This window comes from Manis pentadactyla, chromosome 4, assembly GCF_030020395.1.
Source record: "Manis pentadactyla isolate mManPen7 chromosome 4, mManPen7.hap1, whole genome shotgun sequence".
In the NCBI taxonomy this organism is placed as follows: domain Eukaryota; kingdom Metazoa; phylum Chordata; class Mammalia; order Pholidota; family Manidae; genus Manis; species Manis pentadactyla.
Window position 1 is genome coordinate 25,463,831 of NC_080022.1, and position 18,607 is coordinate 25,482,437.

General features: G+C 47.9%; 1 protein-coding gene across 4 annotated transcripts in view; it reads right to left on the bottom strand.

Moving 5' to 3' along the window:
* Positions 1-18,607, bottom strand: part of CSMD2 (CUB and Sushi multiple domains 2) — a 598,906-nt gene that overhangs the window by 292,132 nt on the left and 288,167 nt on the right. For all 4 annotated transcript variants that reach the window (XM_057499978.1, XM_057499977.1, XM_036885219.2 and 1 more), the window contains exon 6: positions 11,670-11,782. In XM_057499978.1, the coding sequence (XP_057355961.1) occupies positions 11,670-11,782 (113 nt within the window). The remainder of the gene's footprint in view (positions 1-11,669; positions 11,783-18,607) is intronic.

Consider the following 18,607-nt stretch of genomic DNA (forward strand, 5'->3'; position numbering starts at 1 on the left):
CAAAGAGGCCTCCCTGATGTCCCTACAATACGCAAGGCATGTTCCTGCTTCAGCCTGCCAGTTTCCTACAATGTTCTTCCCCCAGATATCTTCATGATTTACTCCCTTTATCCTCAAAACATTTGTGCAAGCACTGTATCCTCCATTTAAAACCACATTGCCCACCCCAGCTCTCACTACTCCCTTCCCTACTTTGTCTCCCTAACTCTCTAACATGCTATATATTTACTTAGTGATTTTTGTCACCTGCATTGTCCTGTAAGCTCCATGAAGGCAGGGATTTTGTCTGTTTTGTTCATTACTGTATCTTCAATGCCTAGAATAATGCCTGGCACATAGTGGGCCCTCAATCATCATTTCATTTAATCCTTATAGGTTCAATGACCTCTACTGGTCATTATGATACCTCCTTGATACATAATAAAATCAGGGGTCAAAGTAGTTTAAGTGATTTCCTGGGAGTCACAAAGCAGGAAGAGCTGTGCTCTGGAATGAACCTCAGCCATCTTTTCTTGTGACCTGCCCACAAAGCAATCCCAGTGGCACTGTTAACCTCCTCCAGCATCTGTCCACCGCCTCCTGCCCCCAACTCATGCTCACTCTGCCTTCGAGGTAACATGCTAATCCCAAGGCTAAAGCCCATGTAATCAGGTGTGCAAGGGGGTCTCCCAGGGCCCCCCAACCCTCCACTCTGTCTACACCAAAAAGCTTCCCCAACGGTTTGTCTCCCAGCAAGCTGCTGTCTAAGCTAAATGCCTGATAAAATCCAGTTACTACCACAGAGTCACTGCTTCTCAACGTGCATTCAAACCCTTTTTATAAATGTGCATTACTCTCCATGTGTATCCAGCAGGAAAATTCCCAATGAACACTAATGCGGACCTATTATTAAACAGAGGGTATTCGTATGGAGACACGCATTATTCAAGCCTAGCTTATGCACTGCAGCAGATGAAGAGATTCCTCTGATTCAGTCATCCCTAAGAGAACAGGACTGGTGAGAACAGTTCGAGCTCTTCTCCCTCAGGCCCCGCCTTCAGGGCAGGGGTTGGGGAGAGGGGTCTCTGTGACCCAGTATGGCCCATTTGAGGTCAGGTCTGTGGAGCTGGCTCAGGGCCTCTTTCCGAGGACATGAGTTGGAGTCCTCCTGATCCCCCTGCTGTAGGTTGGAGCATCCACTGGAGGGAGGAGGACCCAGAAGAATGTGCATGGATGCCCTCATAGGGCAAATGCTGCCTGGCTATCCTCGTAGCTGCTGCAGAGGGACTGGGAGATGCAGGCAGACTTAAGCGGGGGGCTAAGTGGGCCCTTCTGCCTCTCTTCTCAAGGCTACATTACAAAGAGGCCCCTGTTCCTCTCCACTCTTAAGGCCCCAGAAGGAACCCTTCCAATTTCTGTGTCCCCCCTTCTCTACTCAGTCCTCCCCAACAAGGACTGTCGAACCTGGCAGATCAGTGCTTAATATTCGTTGAGCCACTTTTAGTTGTGGAGGATGCCATCATGCCTCCTAAGTGGAAAGAAACTTCTGTTCTTCTTCTTTTCCCTCCTGTTATCCACCACAGGATGGAGCTGAACGAGAAGGAACCTGAAAAGCTCTGGGAGCGCCTTATAAACTTTGTGGCCATTCACTCCCCTGAGCTGGATCTGAGAGGCTGTGTCACCCATGGGGTCTGTGGGCACTACATGTCAACCTGGGCCACATGTTGCATGTTGCAGCTCCACGGGCCGGGGTTCTGCCTACCCACAACACAATCTCTAAAAGATCGTGTCTGGGCCGGGCTCTGAGGAGGTGGAGCCTACAGTGGGCCCACACCATGGCCAGAGCTGATCCTGGGCTGGCGGGTAAGGCCCTGGCAAAATCCATATCATCAGGGATATCAGCATCAAGAAACCAGCTCCATATGCTCAGTGTCGTGCAGTCTGGGGCCTCAGTTTTTGAGCAATCCCAGGGAAGTGGTCATGCCCTCAATTATATATGGCTAAATTATCTTCTAAACAGTTTGACCAAGTCGGTGGAGAGTGATCATGGAAAATGGAACCATGGGAAATCAGCCACAAAATGAGCTCGCTGAAGAACTAGCTTGACAAACCAGGGCAGATTGGGTGTGCAAGGCCAGAGGACAACGGCCCTTCTCCCTCTAGATCTCCGCAGCGCACTACTGACAGACCCAATCCGAAATGAAGGACTGACTAGCAAGGACCTAGACAATTTCTGGGATGTATTCATTCAGGTTGCTTATACATTCATCCATTCATTTGTGGAACGCCTACTAGCACAATGCCAATGGTACTATACTTAAGCACTGCCTCTAAAGAGGATTCTGCAACCACTGATATGGTGGAGATAAAATGGAGCCTGGGGCTGGCTCCAGGGTTCTGGCTACACGTGGGTGCACATACACATGCACATAAATCCATACATACATGCACATCTGTGTTTACAACAAGCAGACCCACAACACATGTGTGCACTTGTGTACATATGACTACAAATACTCACAAAATAGAATTTACACTTATACGTGCTTTTGTACTACACATGAACAAAGTCGGGACTCCCATGAGAAGAGTGCTGGCTTTAACTGGTTGATGGAAATCTTACTAGGTACATTCATCTCCTCCGAATGATAATGACTACAGGAGACTGCCAGGCTGCTCCATTCATCCTTTATATTCTGGTTAATTACAAGACATTTCCCCGCTGTTGTAAAGGTTAGCGGGACACATGGTACACATTTAGCTAGAAGAATCTGGCAATACAAATGCCTCTCTAGTCTGCAGCATGAGTTATCGGGCTGAGCTAGCAGGAGACAAGGACCTATTAGTGGAGGAGACGCAGGCCTGAACCTGTCTCCAAGGCTCTGGGGATCACGAAGTAGACGGAACCTACAGCTGCTTCTCATCCCAATGAATCTAGACTTCCATCCACAGTCACAAACCCCTGCACTAACTTTGATCACGCCCTTTTCCCCACCACGTGGCTGTCCTGCTGGTTGGACCATCCCTTCATCTTCCTGCATACCCATTCCTTCACCAAATCTAGTTCATTCAACCTTAAAAGATTTTTCCAGTATGTACCTTTCTGTCAATGCTCTAAGCCACTCCTGCTCTAAACTCAATCCTTTTTTGCTTGGATTTTGCTCACTGATTCACTCTAGCCCATCTTAAAAACTGTAGGGAAATCTGATCTTCCCTTTGAAAACTTGTTAGGTGTGCATCGGGCCGTCTGCCCCCTGCCTTGTTACTGAAGGCCTGCCTCCTGTCTGGCCACCAGCCCTGTAGAAATGCTTCCATTACTCACAGTCCTTTGCTAGACAAAGCAGTGTCTAGCACACTTTTAGCAGATGCTGAAGCCCTTACTATGTAGAACTGTGGGAAGAACAGTGATAATGGAACAGCTGGGGAAGCCTCAGAGTAACAAAAGATGAGGTGTCTGTTGCCAGGTTGATTTACTTAAAGGATAAATTTCAAACTACTGCAGCAGACTCGATCAGGATGCTGCCAGCACACAAATAAGGAGGCTGGCATGGAACCAGCAATGCTACTGTACTGGCATGCTTGGTGGCCATGAAAGGCTTTGAGATCAGCAAAGGTGTTGAGTGGAAATCAGGAAAGGTGAGTTGTAGCATGTGGCTGCTGCAACTGCTGAGCTCAGAAAGCAGCCTAAACCTGGGATAACTCTGAAGGGACTGCTCAGTTTGCCACAATTTCTGCAAATATAGACCAAGAAATCAGCAGGACCATTTGTGATATAACTGCAAAGGTTCAAAGGGTATCCTCACAATGTAGGACAGCAAAACACTGAATGACGAATTAGGAATCGAAGGCATGTAATTCGACTAAGATTACACAGCAGCTCCCTACTTGAGTAATATGTCAGAATTTCAGAAATGGGAATTCCAGGATACCGATGATACCCAGTGTCCAGTGATTTGTACCCACTTTTGAGATCATCAATGCCCAATGAGTCTTTGGTTATAATTGATAAAGATGATCTCAGGACATTCGTTTAGAGGAGGGTAAGAGTTGACTTTCAGGTTACAGCTGTCCAAGATATTGTGTCATCGAAAGAACCAGCAACTATTGATGACACAGTGTTTGAAAAAGAGAGCTGGACTCTGAATCTTTAACATTTCTCTTCATGACTTAGGAAAAGTTGGAGAAGCTATTCTGACCAAAGACGATTCCACATTCTTGCAAGGAAAAGGTTGACAAGACTCAAGTTGAGAAACATATCCAAGAAATCTTTGAGCAGTTAGAGTGTTACTTACTAGTGACCATGAAAAAGAAAAATGAAATGAACATCTGGAGGTGGAGCAGCTGGGCTGAAGCCTGCTGGGACATGTGACATGGGAGAGAATGAGAAGAAATAGTCACAGACTCACTGAAGGTGATAAGGGGCTGTTGTTGAAAAAGACATCAACTGGGTGATTTGCTTTGGTGCATTCCAGGCATGGATTCACCGCTCCAGCTAATGAAGAGCCAATAATTGGTATAGAAAAAATTAAAAGAACACTCAAAATTCTGGCAATGATTATATTGCTCAGAATGCAGGTGTTGAAGGAGTACTGAAAGTTGAGAAGATTATGCCAAGTTCCTCAGAAGCTGGTTATGCACCATGCTGGGTAATTTTTTGAATATGGCAGAAAAAGGAATCATCAACCCAACTGAGGTAGTAAGAAGCACCTGTTTGTATGCTACTGGTGCGGCTTCTCTGTTAACTACCGCAAAACTTGACATGGTGGAATTCCTAAAGGATTCCACCATGGAATTCCTAAACTTCTCAGTCACAAGCATGGAAGATGGGAGGCAGTGTGGAGGGTGGAATGTCCTAATTTCTAGAAGAGTGCTTTGCTGTTATTAATGAACTATGCAGTAATCTTCACAAATACTTTCTAAGAAGTCTGCTGGAGAGAATGACTAGAAGAAAGACTTGAAGGGAATTGCTATGGCCATCAGTTACTGGTTTTGGTTGCTTTTTCAAGGCTGTTTTCTCTAGCTGAGATGCCCTTTCTCTTCTTCTCTGTTTGGCAGCTTCTTGTGGGTCGTCTCACTTCAAGATAACTCATTTCTGTGGCTGTGTCTACATCTCAGAGAGAAGCCCCAACTTCATTCAGACCTCTGTTGAAACCCTCTTTATGTCATGTCTTGTTCTCCTATTTGCCCCAGGAGTTGCTTTTCTGTCCTGTGACTGACACAGAGCCAAGCACACAGAAGGTTCCCAGAAACAGTCTGATGAGTGAGTGGATGAGTGGCCAACTTTTAGAAGAATATAGGCTTTGAATTCATTTCCTGGAGAAAGGAATGGGTTACACCTGAAACCTGGTGAGGTAGGGGTGCCGTATTTTGTGTTCATGCTCACTTTTCAGCTTAGGCTCACTTTTGGTTGAGCTCAGAAGCTTGGCCTTGTGGGCCCCTGGCCTAGGCTCCTGAGCCTGGGAACAACGACCTGTGATTTGTGCAGAGGTTTCTGGAAGCCCAGAAACTGCCAAGGAGGCTGGCAAGGGTTTGGCAGCTCAGTAGGCCAACACACATAGGACAAAAGAGTCAGACCTTGGGCCACGGGATGCCTGAGGCACTTTCACTCTGGTCTGAGATTCAGTCACAAGCAAGAAGGCAACACGTTTGTGTGAAAAAGCTTCAGCTTGTTACCATAAAAAACTTCAATCATCTCACTAAATCAAAATTGTTTTCCAATGGAAAAGTTTATTCTGCCAACAACTGAGGCTCTGTGCAGGACTTCTAGAAGGCACAGGAACCAGTGGCTTTTACTATGGAAAATTTTCCACGTCAACCACATCAACCGGGGTTGACGTGACAAGATAGGCAGAGAGAGGCACAGCAGGGTCAGGCTAGGATTCAGCTGAAGGGAAGGACAGGCACTTGGTGATGGTCATGAGGTCAGAGCGGCAGGCAAAGAGCACACTGTGAGGAGGGGCCAGAGACACACATCTCTCACTGCACAAGGGTTTCCCCATTTAACAGGGACTCAAGGTGACTGGTGGGGCGTGGCGCCATTTCTTGGGCACCTGTCACAAGCCAGCTATTTTATTGGGACCTTCTTTAATTTCTGGTAGCTCTGTGGGGTTATTATTCCCCCTCTACATAACTCAAGGTGGGCAATAGTGAGGGGTGCTGCCCTCCCTGCCAGGGAAGCCCCACACCAGTTGTGATCACCAGCCACTGGGGGCATCTGAGAAAGGCTCTCCTCACTGTCATTCCTGGTAGGCTTGAAAACGAAAACAAGAAAGCAATGAACACTCTGAGAAGGACTGGAAATATTCCTCACCTGGAGGTAGAAGCCCTGATTACCTAACCTCCAAGGTCTTCCAGGACTGAAGGTAACCTTAAGGAACTTCAAGTCCCGTGGTTGCCAAACACTTCAAGTGCAGGGATCCATCATCATATTTGCTCTTTGGTGAATTCCTGCTGCAGAACTGGGATCAAAGAGGAACCGCCCTGGTTCAAGTCAGGGGGAATCCTGGAGTCCCACACTTAGCCCCTATCGAAGCAGCTGCCAGGAGAACCCTTGGCCTCCAAGGAGCCCACTTTGAGCTCCACTCTTTTGGTCCCTCCTCTCCTGTTATACACGGGGAGGTCTCCTGCCCTAAGAGGGGATCAGTGACCTCAGCCTCTACTTTGCCTTGAATCTTTCACATCTCTATGGTCCAGACCCTTCTCTGAGCTACAGTCAGACAGACTAGTCAACTACCTACCAGATAGTTCCCCAGCCCCTGCCACCCCAATCCTGCCCCTGAACCAGTGTGTCCCAAGCAAAATCCATCCCCCATCTGCTTCTGCTCAAGACCTTCTTGGTGAAAGGTATCTTTTTCTTCACCCACTTATTCAAGCTAGAAATCCAAGATTCATCCCCGCCTCCTTCACTTCCTGTCCCCCTTCCCTCCTCACTCTCAAATCTAACTAGTCACGAGTCCAGTGCGGTTTACGTGGAAAGATCCTCTCTGGTCTGTCTCCTCCTCTCCATCTTCACTGCTTCTGCTTAAACTCTGGATCCTTGTCATCTTCTAATGCTCAAAGACTCTTAACTGTCCCCCTATTTTCACTCCAGAGCAAAGATCTTCCTAAAATGGAAATGTGATCACATGTCCCCTCTTGTTTAAAACTTCTGATTACCTCTCATCACCCATGGGATCAAGCCCGGCTTTACGGCAGCTTTTCACGACAGGACCCCTACCTCAGTTCCTGGCTTCAGCACTCGCTGCCCCTCACTGCTTACCTTAGCCTTCACCCCAGGGTGGCAAATGTGTTCTGTCAAAGGCCTGGGAGTATATGGCATTAGGCTGTGGGCCATCTGTCTCAGTTACAAACTGCCTAACTCTGCCCTGGGAGCACTAAAGCAGCCATAGACAATTTGTACGTGAATGAGCATAGCTGTGTTCCAATAAACCTTTATTCAGGGATGCTGAAAGCGGAATTTCATACAGTTTTCATGTGTCATGAAACAGTCTTCTTTCGATTATTTTTCTTCAACCGTGTGAAATGTAAAACCCATCCTTAGCTTGAGGGCCATATCCGGCCTGTGGGCTGGAGTTTGCCCATTTCTGCTCCAGATACACACAGATATTTGTGGTTCCTCAGAATTAGCACTTTCAGGTTTTCCTGCCTTTATTCTACCTGGAATGTTTTTTATCATGTCTGGCATCTTTTTGATACCCATGCTGAAGTCATCGCCACTTATTTTTTTTGGGTGGGGGAAGCTTCCTTAAGTGCCTCCAGCAAAATTAATTGCTCTTTTATCTCTAGTCCTAGGACCCTTCATCAGGCCTCAACTGTAACTCTTTCTTATCTTGGTATACACAAATTATAGATTTATATCTGTCCTTCTCTTTAGAGCAGAGACCAGACTGGTCCTGTTCCTCTTCCTGTGCTGTCACATGGGAGTGTCGCACAGAAAATGCTTGTTGAACAAAACACAACTGCTCACTTTCCAACAGCCAGGGACAGGCAGGGTCACACTAGAATTGAGATCCTCGGATCCCCTATGGTGTCAGTTAAAACTGTGTCCAGCTGTGAATACCCGTAAATTTGGACTGGACTGAGACAGGAGTGCAATGTACCATGTATAGATAGTTTATTTAATTTATTTTTTGTTTTTCTGGGGAAAAGTGTCCATCAATACATTTAGGAGTTGGTAATTATTAGCTCTGAAGTGCCATCAATCACTTGAGACTCTAATACTATCAAGCTGAGTGCGGGTGAAACTGATCCTGTGCTGTTTCCCCAGGTCCATTCTTCAAACTTCTCTGCCCTGCTCTGTGTCCTGGGGACTGAAGCCTGGGGACTGCTGGAGCGAGGGAGCCCACTGGCAAAGCCACAGCCGGCCTCGGTTCCCGTGGTCCCAGCTCCTTTAGGGTTGGCAGACGGCGGCACAGCAGACACAAGGGAGGGAGGAGAGAAGATCAGGGCACCAAGTCCTGGACCCCTCCCCTTGCACTGGTGACTGATTCTGGGGGCTCCCTCCTCCTTCACTGGTGGCTGCGGCCAGGGGCTCCCCCTGCACTGTGGGTTGGCAGTGGTGAGGCTCCTCAGTTCTGCCAGGTGGCGCCTCTTCAATGGCCCCAGCTCAGTGCCCCTTGAGCCCTTTCCCTATGGGTGGCGAAGGCCTCCCTCCCGGGGAAGTCTCTCGGGGCCTCATTATCCCTGTGGGTTCCCTTAATCGCATTCTCACCTAAACCCTCTTCAGTTAAAGCCATGCTGTACACCTTCTGTTGCCTGCTAGTGCTGTGGCTGAAACCTACCTCTGCCTTGCTTTTTGGACTGTATTTGCAAGCAGCAAAACTGAAATTGTTTTAGTTATTGCAAAGTTTTCATTCCTCCAGAGGCAGTGGTTCTCAATCAGGGATGATTTTGCACACAGAGGACATATGGCAACATGTGAAGACTTTTTTTATCATGGCTATGTGTGTGTGTAGGGGTGCTAGTGGCATCTAGTATGTAGAGGCCAGGGATGCTGTTAAACATCCCTGGATGCACAGCACAGTCCCCTACAACAGAGATTATCCATGTCGCAATCACAATAGTGCTGAGGAGGAGGTTGCCAAACCTTGCTTTATAGAGTCACCAGTTGAGTTACTAAATGATGACCATATACCCTTATTCTGTGTACCCTCATTCTGGAAAGCACTAGAAAAAGAAGGTCCCAGGGGAGAATCACTTATTAACACAATCAGCACATACCACAGCATAGATCTAGATTAACACTGCTGGGGTTCAAACATGCTATGGATGAGACCTTGAGCCAGTTACATACCCCCTCCACAACTCACTCTTCCTCTGTAAAATGGGGCTAATGGTGGTACCTGCTTCACACAGTGCTGTGGGACTGAATATGTAATGAATGCTGAGTGCCTGGAACCCAGAAAGCCCTCCACAAACACTGGCACACAAGAATGGGCAAACCCTGTTCCTGGCTGTGTTAAGGAAGAAAGAGAGAGACTAAGATAAGGCCTGCTTTTGCGACATTCATAACTGAAAGGGTTTTTCAGACTGTGGGCTGTTCCCTGCTACAGACTTGTGAAATTAATTTAGAGGGTGCAACTTACATTAGAAATTGGAAAAGGAATTTTCAGGGTGCATCGCACTTAGTAAGGGTAAATACCAGTTGGTGACATTTTCCTTTTCATTCTACAGATAGATGTGTGTACTGGATTGTGACTGAAAATGTACTTTTTTACAGTGGGAGGAGATTAACAGAATAAAGTTTAAAAGCTCCAGTCAAATAGGAAAGGGCCTAACAGAAGGCCCTGTGATTTGGCAGAAATCTCACATGGGCCTGAGAATGAATTCAAGCTTCAGCACTTACAGGCTGGCAATAGGTGGTGTTGGCCTAGTGCTACAACCTCTCTGAGCCTCAGCTTCCTCATTGGAAAAATGGAAATTAAAAATTAAAATTGGAAATGGAAAAAAATTAAAATAAAAAATAGAAATGAAAATTGCACACCTACTGTGTGTTGAGCCCACTGCATTGTGAGGAGAACTAAATGGGACTATGCACATACTGTGCCTAGTCCAAGGACTGGCACACAGTAGGTGTGTAATCAATGTGTGCTCCCAGCTTTCTAGAGACTGCCCGGCCTAGGCTCTCATTGCCTGCTGTCTGGCATCAAACCTTATGATTATGACAAATGGGACCTCAGTAACTTGCAATATTGGAAACACCCGGCACCTATTTAATCAGATGAAATGATAATATTCATCTCTGCTTTTCTATTTTGTAAACACAATGGCAAGATCGAGACAGGTGCTTCACTCCCACAAAGGCCCAGCCTCAGCTGTGGAAAAAACATTTCCAGGAAAGCTCTTGGAGCCAGGCTTTGTGAGGCTCGGTAGGCCATGCTGGCTTCCTGTTTATTTTTTAAACATTTCAAAGGTGTCCTGGTACCCAAGCCTAAGGAAATAAGGCCATTTATAAAAGGTTCAGATTTTAAAGGTAATGATTCTGCTTTCAAAGCAGCTGTTATTCCAGTTTCCAGCCAGAAAGCCTGGCCCCAGGGGCCTGGTGGTGGGGGCGCCTCTCTGCCCGTGTGACCTCTGGGGGGCCTGGGAGGGATAGCTGCCCAGCTCTCCCCCACCCCGGATCAGTACTCACAGCACTCTCTCAGCAGCGAGGCAGTGGTTTACAGTTCTCGTCTGCTCTTTTCATCAGGGCCTCCAGTGGTATTGTTCTATACATGCCAACGTGCCTCTCCACTTGCAACAGAAGCACATGCCTCCTTTATCCCCCAGGGCCTCGTACAGGATGAGGTGTGCAATACAAGTTCACTCTCAAATCCATTAGAACCAACATCAACTTATAATTGGTGGTAGTTAAGCCTTAATGAACAAGTTATGAAGCTAACCCTTGGCGTTTATAAATTTTGTGTACTTCGAATAAACTCAAGGTTGAAAAGGAGTGTTGCCATCTGCCCCCATATATCCACTGGATTTTTGGATCTCCTCCAGTTGTGGGGAGCACCCTGCTTTGGGGTTAGGAGATTCTTCATGACTGGAACAGAAATCTTACCTGCAATTTCCATCTACCAAACTTGGTCTGAACTCCCATTAGCCAGCTCTTCACAGATTTAAGCATCTAAGCGCCCTACAGTTACCTCACCTGTGTTGGTAATACACTTGTGTTCTACATAAAATGAGAGTTCACATGTGGCCTGTCTCCCACTTTATACCAGGGTAGGCTAAACTCTGGTGGTTAAGAGGCTGGGCTCTGGACTCAGAAGGCCGGGGTTCAAATGGCCTTGGGAAACTGGCTCACTCTCTCTAGGCCTCAGCTTCCTTGTCTGTAAAATGGGGATGGTGACAGTATTTACTTCACAGAATAAGAATGAGAATTAAATGAGATGATGCTTATCAAGGGCCTAGCCCAGTGCCTGGCCCATAGAAGGCACTCGGTATTAACTATTATGATTAGTCTGGCCAAAGAAGGGCAGGGCAGCTTGGGTTGTACAGTTCAAGACGTTTCACTCTCTTGGGCACCTGACCACAGTGGCAGATGCAGAGAGCGGCAGATATGCAGACCTCTGGGGCTGCAAATACAGGACAATGGAGGCAAGTGCGCTGTGCAGCCACACCTGACGCAGTTCGGGGACAGGACGAGCCCCCGTGTCATCTCTGCTGCCTGCTGAGGATGCATGGCACTCCCAGGCCCTGCCTACCTTGGTACTGGGCGCTGAAGCCACGCTGCCGGTGGTTGCCATCCGACGTGAAGTGCAGCCGCAGCCAGTTCTTGCTGCTGATGACAGGGGCTGGGAGGCTGGCCCCAGTGAACCTGTGGGGACAGGAAGAGGCTGGGGTCAGGCACAACAGCTGGTTGTGACAGGGCACGAACATCCAGGGGTCTCCCCACTTCCTGTGCATGGTAGGGCCTCAGCCCAGGCCTGGAGCAAGAAGGGAGGGCTGTGCTGCCCTGGCTGCCCTCCAGTAACCTGGGGGCTGAGCAGCTCAGGGTGGCTGCTCCATGGACTCTGCCCACCACTGGGGTTCCCTGAGAGGCTGAGAGGAGTCAGGTCCTTGAAGCCCAGAGCGGAGGCCCATCCACCCAATAGAGATCTACCCGCTCCCCCAGAGGTCTGCATCCCTTCCAACAAGGAGAGAGGCCCAGCCCCTCAGCAGAGACCCACCCACCCCTGCAGAGATGCAGATCCCCTGCAAAGGCCCAGCCCCTGTGGAGGACCAGCCCCCGGCTCTTCAGCAGAGGCTCAGCACCCCCACTCCAGGCAGCGCTTCACCTACCCCTACAAGCCTCAGGCCCTGCAAGGAGTCAGAAGAAAGGGCTTGGGCAGCCACTTCAGGCAGTGTGGCCCTTCGCAGGGGCGAGAGCCCATTTTGGGGTCATGAACTAGGCCCTGGTTTTCTCTGGCTCCTCCCTCTGTCCTTGCTGCCTCTGTAAGAGGCCTCCCTATCCCTGATAGCTCTCCCCTCCTCTCTGACATTAGCCTGATCTGGGTTCCGGTGAGTGCGGCTCAGTGTGAGGGGCACCAGAGCATCCCCTGCTGTCACTGGTCACTGCCCAGCCTCCTGACCAACTGCCTTCCTGAGCCAACTTCCAGGTCAATGTCAATCAGATCTTTCCTCCTAGGGTTACTTAGAGATAAGAGCCTTCAGTGGCTCCCCAGTACCTACACAAGACTGACTTTCCAAACTTCCCACCCAGTCCCCTGTTCGAACGGGCCTCTGCTCAGCGCTGGCCCTCTCCACCATGCACAGGCCCGGGCGCCCCTTGTCCCTCTGCCCATCGGCCTGCATCGCAGGAATGCCCTCCATCTCTCTGCCCCGCTGCCTCCCTGCTGGCCCGATGCCTGTGTCTTCCCTCTCTTCCTCCCAGCAGTGAATCAGGTACTAAACCTCCCCATGCTTCCTGTGGCGCCATCACTCTTCACTCCTGTCTGCTTCTGCCCCCACAGGGACACCCCACTGCATCTCCTAAGCAGTCCACACGCTCACCTTTTCTGTGCCTTTGCCTTCTCTGCCTGGAATGTACCCACATGCCCCTCTCTCCTGCCCATGTCACCCCCCAACCCCCCACCTGAGCTGACTTTGGGAGGCCCTCGAACAGCACATCCCCAGTGGGATTCTTGCCTACTCTCCTCGGTTTTGAAGCCACCCTGATTTGGGTTCAGATCCAGACTTTGTCACTTACTACTAGTGTGACCTAGGGCCATTTACATAACTTTCCTGAAAACGACAATAAAAATACCAGCCTGAGGAGTTTGTGGAAAAAGATGACAGCCTTTCTGTGTGAAGAACTCAGCCCCACATCTGACACAGACAAGCTCAATAAATAAAAACTTCCTTTCCTCCCCTCTATGGTGCTACCACATTTTATTCAAATTGTAATTCGGTTATCTAGGTGTGTGTTTCCCTAAGAGAACACCTCAAAGAGGGCAGTGTAGCCTGGTGGGGAAGGAACATGGCCTCCAGAAGGACCCCCTGTGTTATCTTATGAAAATTACTTAAGTTCTCTATAACTTTATCTGTAACATGAGGGTGATAACCCCTCCTTCAAAGGGTTGCAAGGATTACATGAGATAATACACCAAAAAGACCGTAACAAGGTACCTGGCAAATAGAGAGCTCTTGGTAAACGGCAGCTGCTATTTTATTCTTCAGCATTTTTATTCATCTTTGTACCAAGCACCTAACATGGTGCTTGGTACAAAGTAGACGTGTCAGGATTCCAGCAGAAAACAGGTGGCACGGTCATGAGAATAATTCCAGTTTAATGAATGGACTCTTTACAAAGGAGAAACCCCAGGGATGGGGCAGTATTCTGGTAGAGGAGGTAGGGTTCATTACCACTCGCAAGCCTGGGAGGAAATGGCCATCCCTGAAAGAGAGGGCTGCACGGAAAGGGCCACCATACAGGACCCGGATCTTCAATGGGACTACAGCCAGCTTGTGCAAATTCTACCAGAAGGGAGCAAAGGACACTCTCCTCCCCCGTCCTCCAATCTCCTGCTGATGCATCTGTTCATCAGGCCAGAGGGTAAGGGAGCACACCGATGCAGCCCCACAGGTAAGACTTCCTAGGCATGGAAACAGGTTGGAGAAGAGGGGAAAGCATCTGGGGGGATAAATGGGAGCGATCCAGTCCCATGGGCCTCCATCACTATGCATTAAACAAAAGAACTAACCAATGAACTCCACGCCCTGCAAAACTGAGTTTTTACTATAATGAAAATGCTGACACACACCAAACTCCAGGATTATAACCCATACTGCTCTGGTAAGAGCTATTATAGAAACCAATTACTGTATTTCACCAGATCCCATTTAAAATAGTTTATTACAGGCTGAGTCATTTAAGTTTTCAAAGGAGCCACCAACAGTATTGTGAGCTTTTTTTTCCCCCAGGCCAAATTCAATTCTATCTCAGTGACAAAGCTTAGAAGTTATTTACATAAGGGAGGCAGAAATAGGGAGAATTCACCTGAATAATTCAGAACCAAAGGCTGTTTATTGCAGAATGGAATGAGGGGAGGGTGCTGGGGTCCCAAGAGCAGGAGGAGAGGAATGATCAAGATTGTAACTGGAAACCAGTGAGCCTTCTCCAGCCCTGGCATCTGCTTTAATCCCCAATTGCACAGCCTGGAGAAGCCCTAAGGGACACCTCCCACCTCCCATTTCTCCCTCACCTTTACCCACTCCTAGGAGATAGATCCCGTCTGTTCATTTCCAAGGCTTAAGCTTTCTGGGTCCCGTGCTGCCCAAGTATCTGCCTGCTCTGCTTCTGCCTCCTTGGACATTTGGAAGTTTTCTGGGCATCTATCAAAGGATTGGGGGCTTACATGATGGAATCATGACATCAAACTCTGCCACTGAGACGATGTCATGCCTCAAATCTCTCTAATGAAAGACAAGTTACTGACACGTGGAACAACACGGTTGACTCTTAAAAGGTTTATGCTGAGTAATAAAGAGTATACATTGTGTGATTCTGTTTATATGAGACAAAGCAGATTAGTGGGCCAGAGCTGGGGCCGAGGTCCCAGGGGCAACTGCCTGTTGGGGAACACAAGGCCACCTTCCGGCTGATGGAAATGTTCTCAACCTGGAATGAGGTGGCTGTGGTATGGGATGTGCATTTGTCAAAGCTCCGAGAATTGAACATTTAAAATTGGTTATTTTATTTTATGTAAATTATACCTTAATAAAGTTAATTAAAAACAAATCTTTAGTGGTTCCAGTTCTTAGAGTAAAATATTTTACTAGGGTCTGTACGCCTCAAAAAAGCCAGTGTGCTTACACCTCTTCTGTCTCCTCCTTTCCTTATCTCTTTATTCTTTGAGCTCCAGCCACAAGAATCTCCTTGCTATTCAAAACTGGCCAGGCAGGAGCATGGGTGTGTGTGTGCACACAACACACACACACACACACACACACACACACACACACACACACACACACACACACACACACACACACACACACAGTATTCTCCAGCCAAACAGAAGACCTTACATGTACTGGACACACACTGCTTTTTTGTGCATCTCTGCCTTTACCCTTGCTGCTTCTTATGCCTTTTCTTATTGTACCACCTGGCTGCACAGAGAGGTTAAGAAACTTGTTCAAGGCCACACAGCTATTAAATGACAGCAGTGGGATTCAAACCCAAACCATTCCATTCAGAGCCTATGTCCTCAGCCACTGGCTTTATACCGACACATACAGGCAAGCATGAAGGCAGGCAGTGGAGCAGTTCAGACTGAATTCCATTCTGTTCCTTTTCTTCTCCTCTCTCCTCCCCCCAGGATCCTCTTTAATTTTGCTCCCTCTTAGAATCATAATTAAAGAAGAGAAACACAAAGAGAGATTCTCCCCTTCAAACCTTTCTGTCCACATTAACTTCACTATGGGGGGCCTGGGGAATTCCAAGTTCACCCAGGAAATTGCTAGTGCAGTACAACATAAAATGTATTTAAGCAATTACACTCAATTTTTTTCTTTTTGGTAAATTGACTTCCATTAAATGGGGCTTCATTAATGGAATCTGGCTTGGGGAGAATAAAAAAAAACCACTCTCTTTAATGCATTAGTTGATTATGGGAAAAGTGGCTTTGAGCATCCCCCAATCATCAGAGCAGGCTTCGTGGAAAGCATTCTTCTTGAGAAGCTTCTTGAACCATCATGATGCTGGGGTGCTGAGAGACACCCCGCACAAGGTGACAACAGCGACCCTCTGCAAGGAATTGCTGCCTAAATGTAAACTGAAGGGAAGGAGCATTGGATCTTGGTTTAAATCTCAGCATTCCTGAAAACTGACATCCTCAGGAGAACATTCATTCATTTACTCCCCAAGCACATGCCGTGTAGGACGCACTGTGCTTGAAGCGGGTGCCACTTCTGTTGTTCCCTGGATTTGGGGAGTCTCTGTGAAGACTGAAGCCTACAAGAAGTAACTGCAGTGTTGCCCTCTCCGTGCAGCCTTGATCCTCCATCAGCTGCATCTGGCGTCTGTGCTACCAGAGCACCTCCTGTGGGCTTTATCTCTTACCTAACGTGGCTCATGTCTGGATCTGACTCAGGGCTGAAGAATCTCTGCATCCCAGGGCGAACCATAAGCCATCCCTCCATCCTCAAGGCTGGCAGGGGAGAATGTGTGATACACGAGGTGCTTGCTACCCTATTCCTACTCCCCCATCCCCTCTTGCCTTTCCACCTGCCAGTCTGCTCTCCTCCCTGTGGCGTGGAAAGGACACCATGAAGAAACCTGGGAAACCTTCTGGAAATGCCTTGGGGGTTGGCAAACGATGCCAAGGCAAAGGTGACCTCCATTCCTGCTTCCCCTGACCAGGCTACCTCTCATCCCTGAAGCAAGCCTTTGTTGACGCAGCCCTGACACCCAGTCTCGTCACAAATGATTTCCCTACCAGTTTTCCTTTAGCCAAATACCTAGGACTCTTGCTATGTCAAGATGTCAAGATAAACCCTTTACCCAAGACATCCTTGATGTTACACGGTTTCCAGGAACTGGGTAAATGCCTGGGAAGAACATGTCTCTTTTGGATATGGGCTGCTGGAATCTGCCAGGCTCTAGACTTATCCTTGGGAAGAAGCCCCTTGGCCTCTTAAAGTTCTGGTTCCCAGCAGTGCCTGCCCATCCCCATTGTTCATGCAGCGAGAAGCCTGAGCCGCCCTAGAAAGATTCAACTCTCAACTACCTACCTACATGCTGTTTTGAGGTTGTTTGCTATGCTCTGAACAAAGCAAAGCATCCCCCAATCATCCTGCTCCTAATGTTCTCTCTCCCCCCTAATCCACACCATCCTTCCATGCACACAAAATCCTTAACTCCTCCCATTCCTTCCCTCCTGTGGCCAAGTCTTCTCTGCCTCAATCTCATCCTTCCTCACCTGGACTAGAGAGACAGCCTCCAGATCTGCCCTCTATCTCCAGCGCATCTGCCATACTCTGTAGGGAGATTTGATGCAGTCCCTGCCTTGCTGGAAACTTAGCAGCAAAGGTCTACTGGTTCCAGGATAAAATCTAAACTTTTTAATGCCTCCCCACTCCAAAGGCACCCACTTGGAGCTCTGGCTACTATCTAGTCTCCATGCCTTTGCGTATGTTATTCCCTACCTGGAATGCCCTTTCCCATTGCTCTGACCACCCGGGAACATATCACCAATCCCAAGTGTCTCCTCTCCTCTCCCTGCCTTCACGGGAGAAGCAGTTCTCTCCACCGTGTTCCTGACCATCTCCCCACCTAGAAGGGGTGCTCCGTAAGAGCAGGGACAGGATTTTCTCTGTCTCAGTATGTCCAGCAATACAGCACAGGCCCTGGCACACAGAATAAATCAATTCCATAGAACAGGGATTGGCAAACTATAGCTTGTTGTCTGTTTTTGTAAATAAAGTTTTATTGGCTCGCAATCTATCCTCATTTGTTTACACATATTGTCTGCTTTCATACTTCAATGGCAGAAATGAACAGTTGTGACAGAAACTGTAACATGAGAGGTCAAATATATTTATCTTGCCCTTTGCAGAGCTTACTGACACCTACCACAGATGCCTTGCAGATGATTCAGCTGGTTGGTAAAAAATGACATCTAATGGACAGTGACTGTAATGGGGTGTGTGTGGGGGACTTGATAATGGGGGGAGTTCAGTAACCATAATATTGTTCAAGTAATTGTACATTAATGATATCAAAATAAAACAAATTAAAAAAAATGACATCTAAGTAGGAAATAACAAAAGAACACATATACAGCTTAAACATTTCATATAATGTAGAATAGTTAGATGTACGATTATTTGCCAATTTATTTAGTGCAGGACTGAGGTCTTTCCTCCGAGTTGTCTATCTTTCATAAATTATACCCTTACTGCATCATTCACCATGTCCGATTTTGCTCCACCTCATCCAGTCAACAACTGTTGGGCTGAAGAATCTCTGCATCCCAGGGCGAACCATAAGCCATCCCTCCATCCTCAAGGCTGGCAGGGGAGAATGTGTGATACACGAGGTGCTTGCTACCCTATTCTTACTCCCCCAACTCCTCTTGCCTTTCCACCTGCCAGTCTGCTCTCCTCCCTGTGGCGTGGAAAGGACACCATGAAGAAACCTGGGAAACCTTCTGGAAAT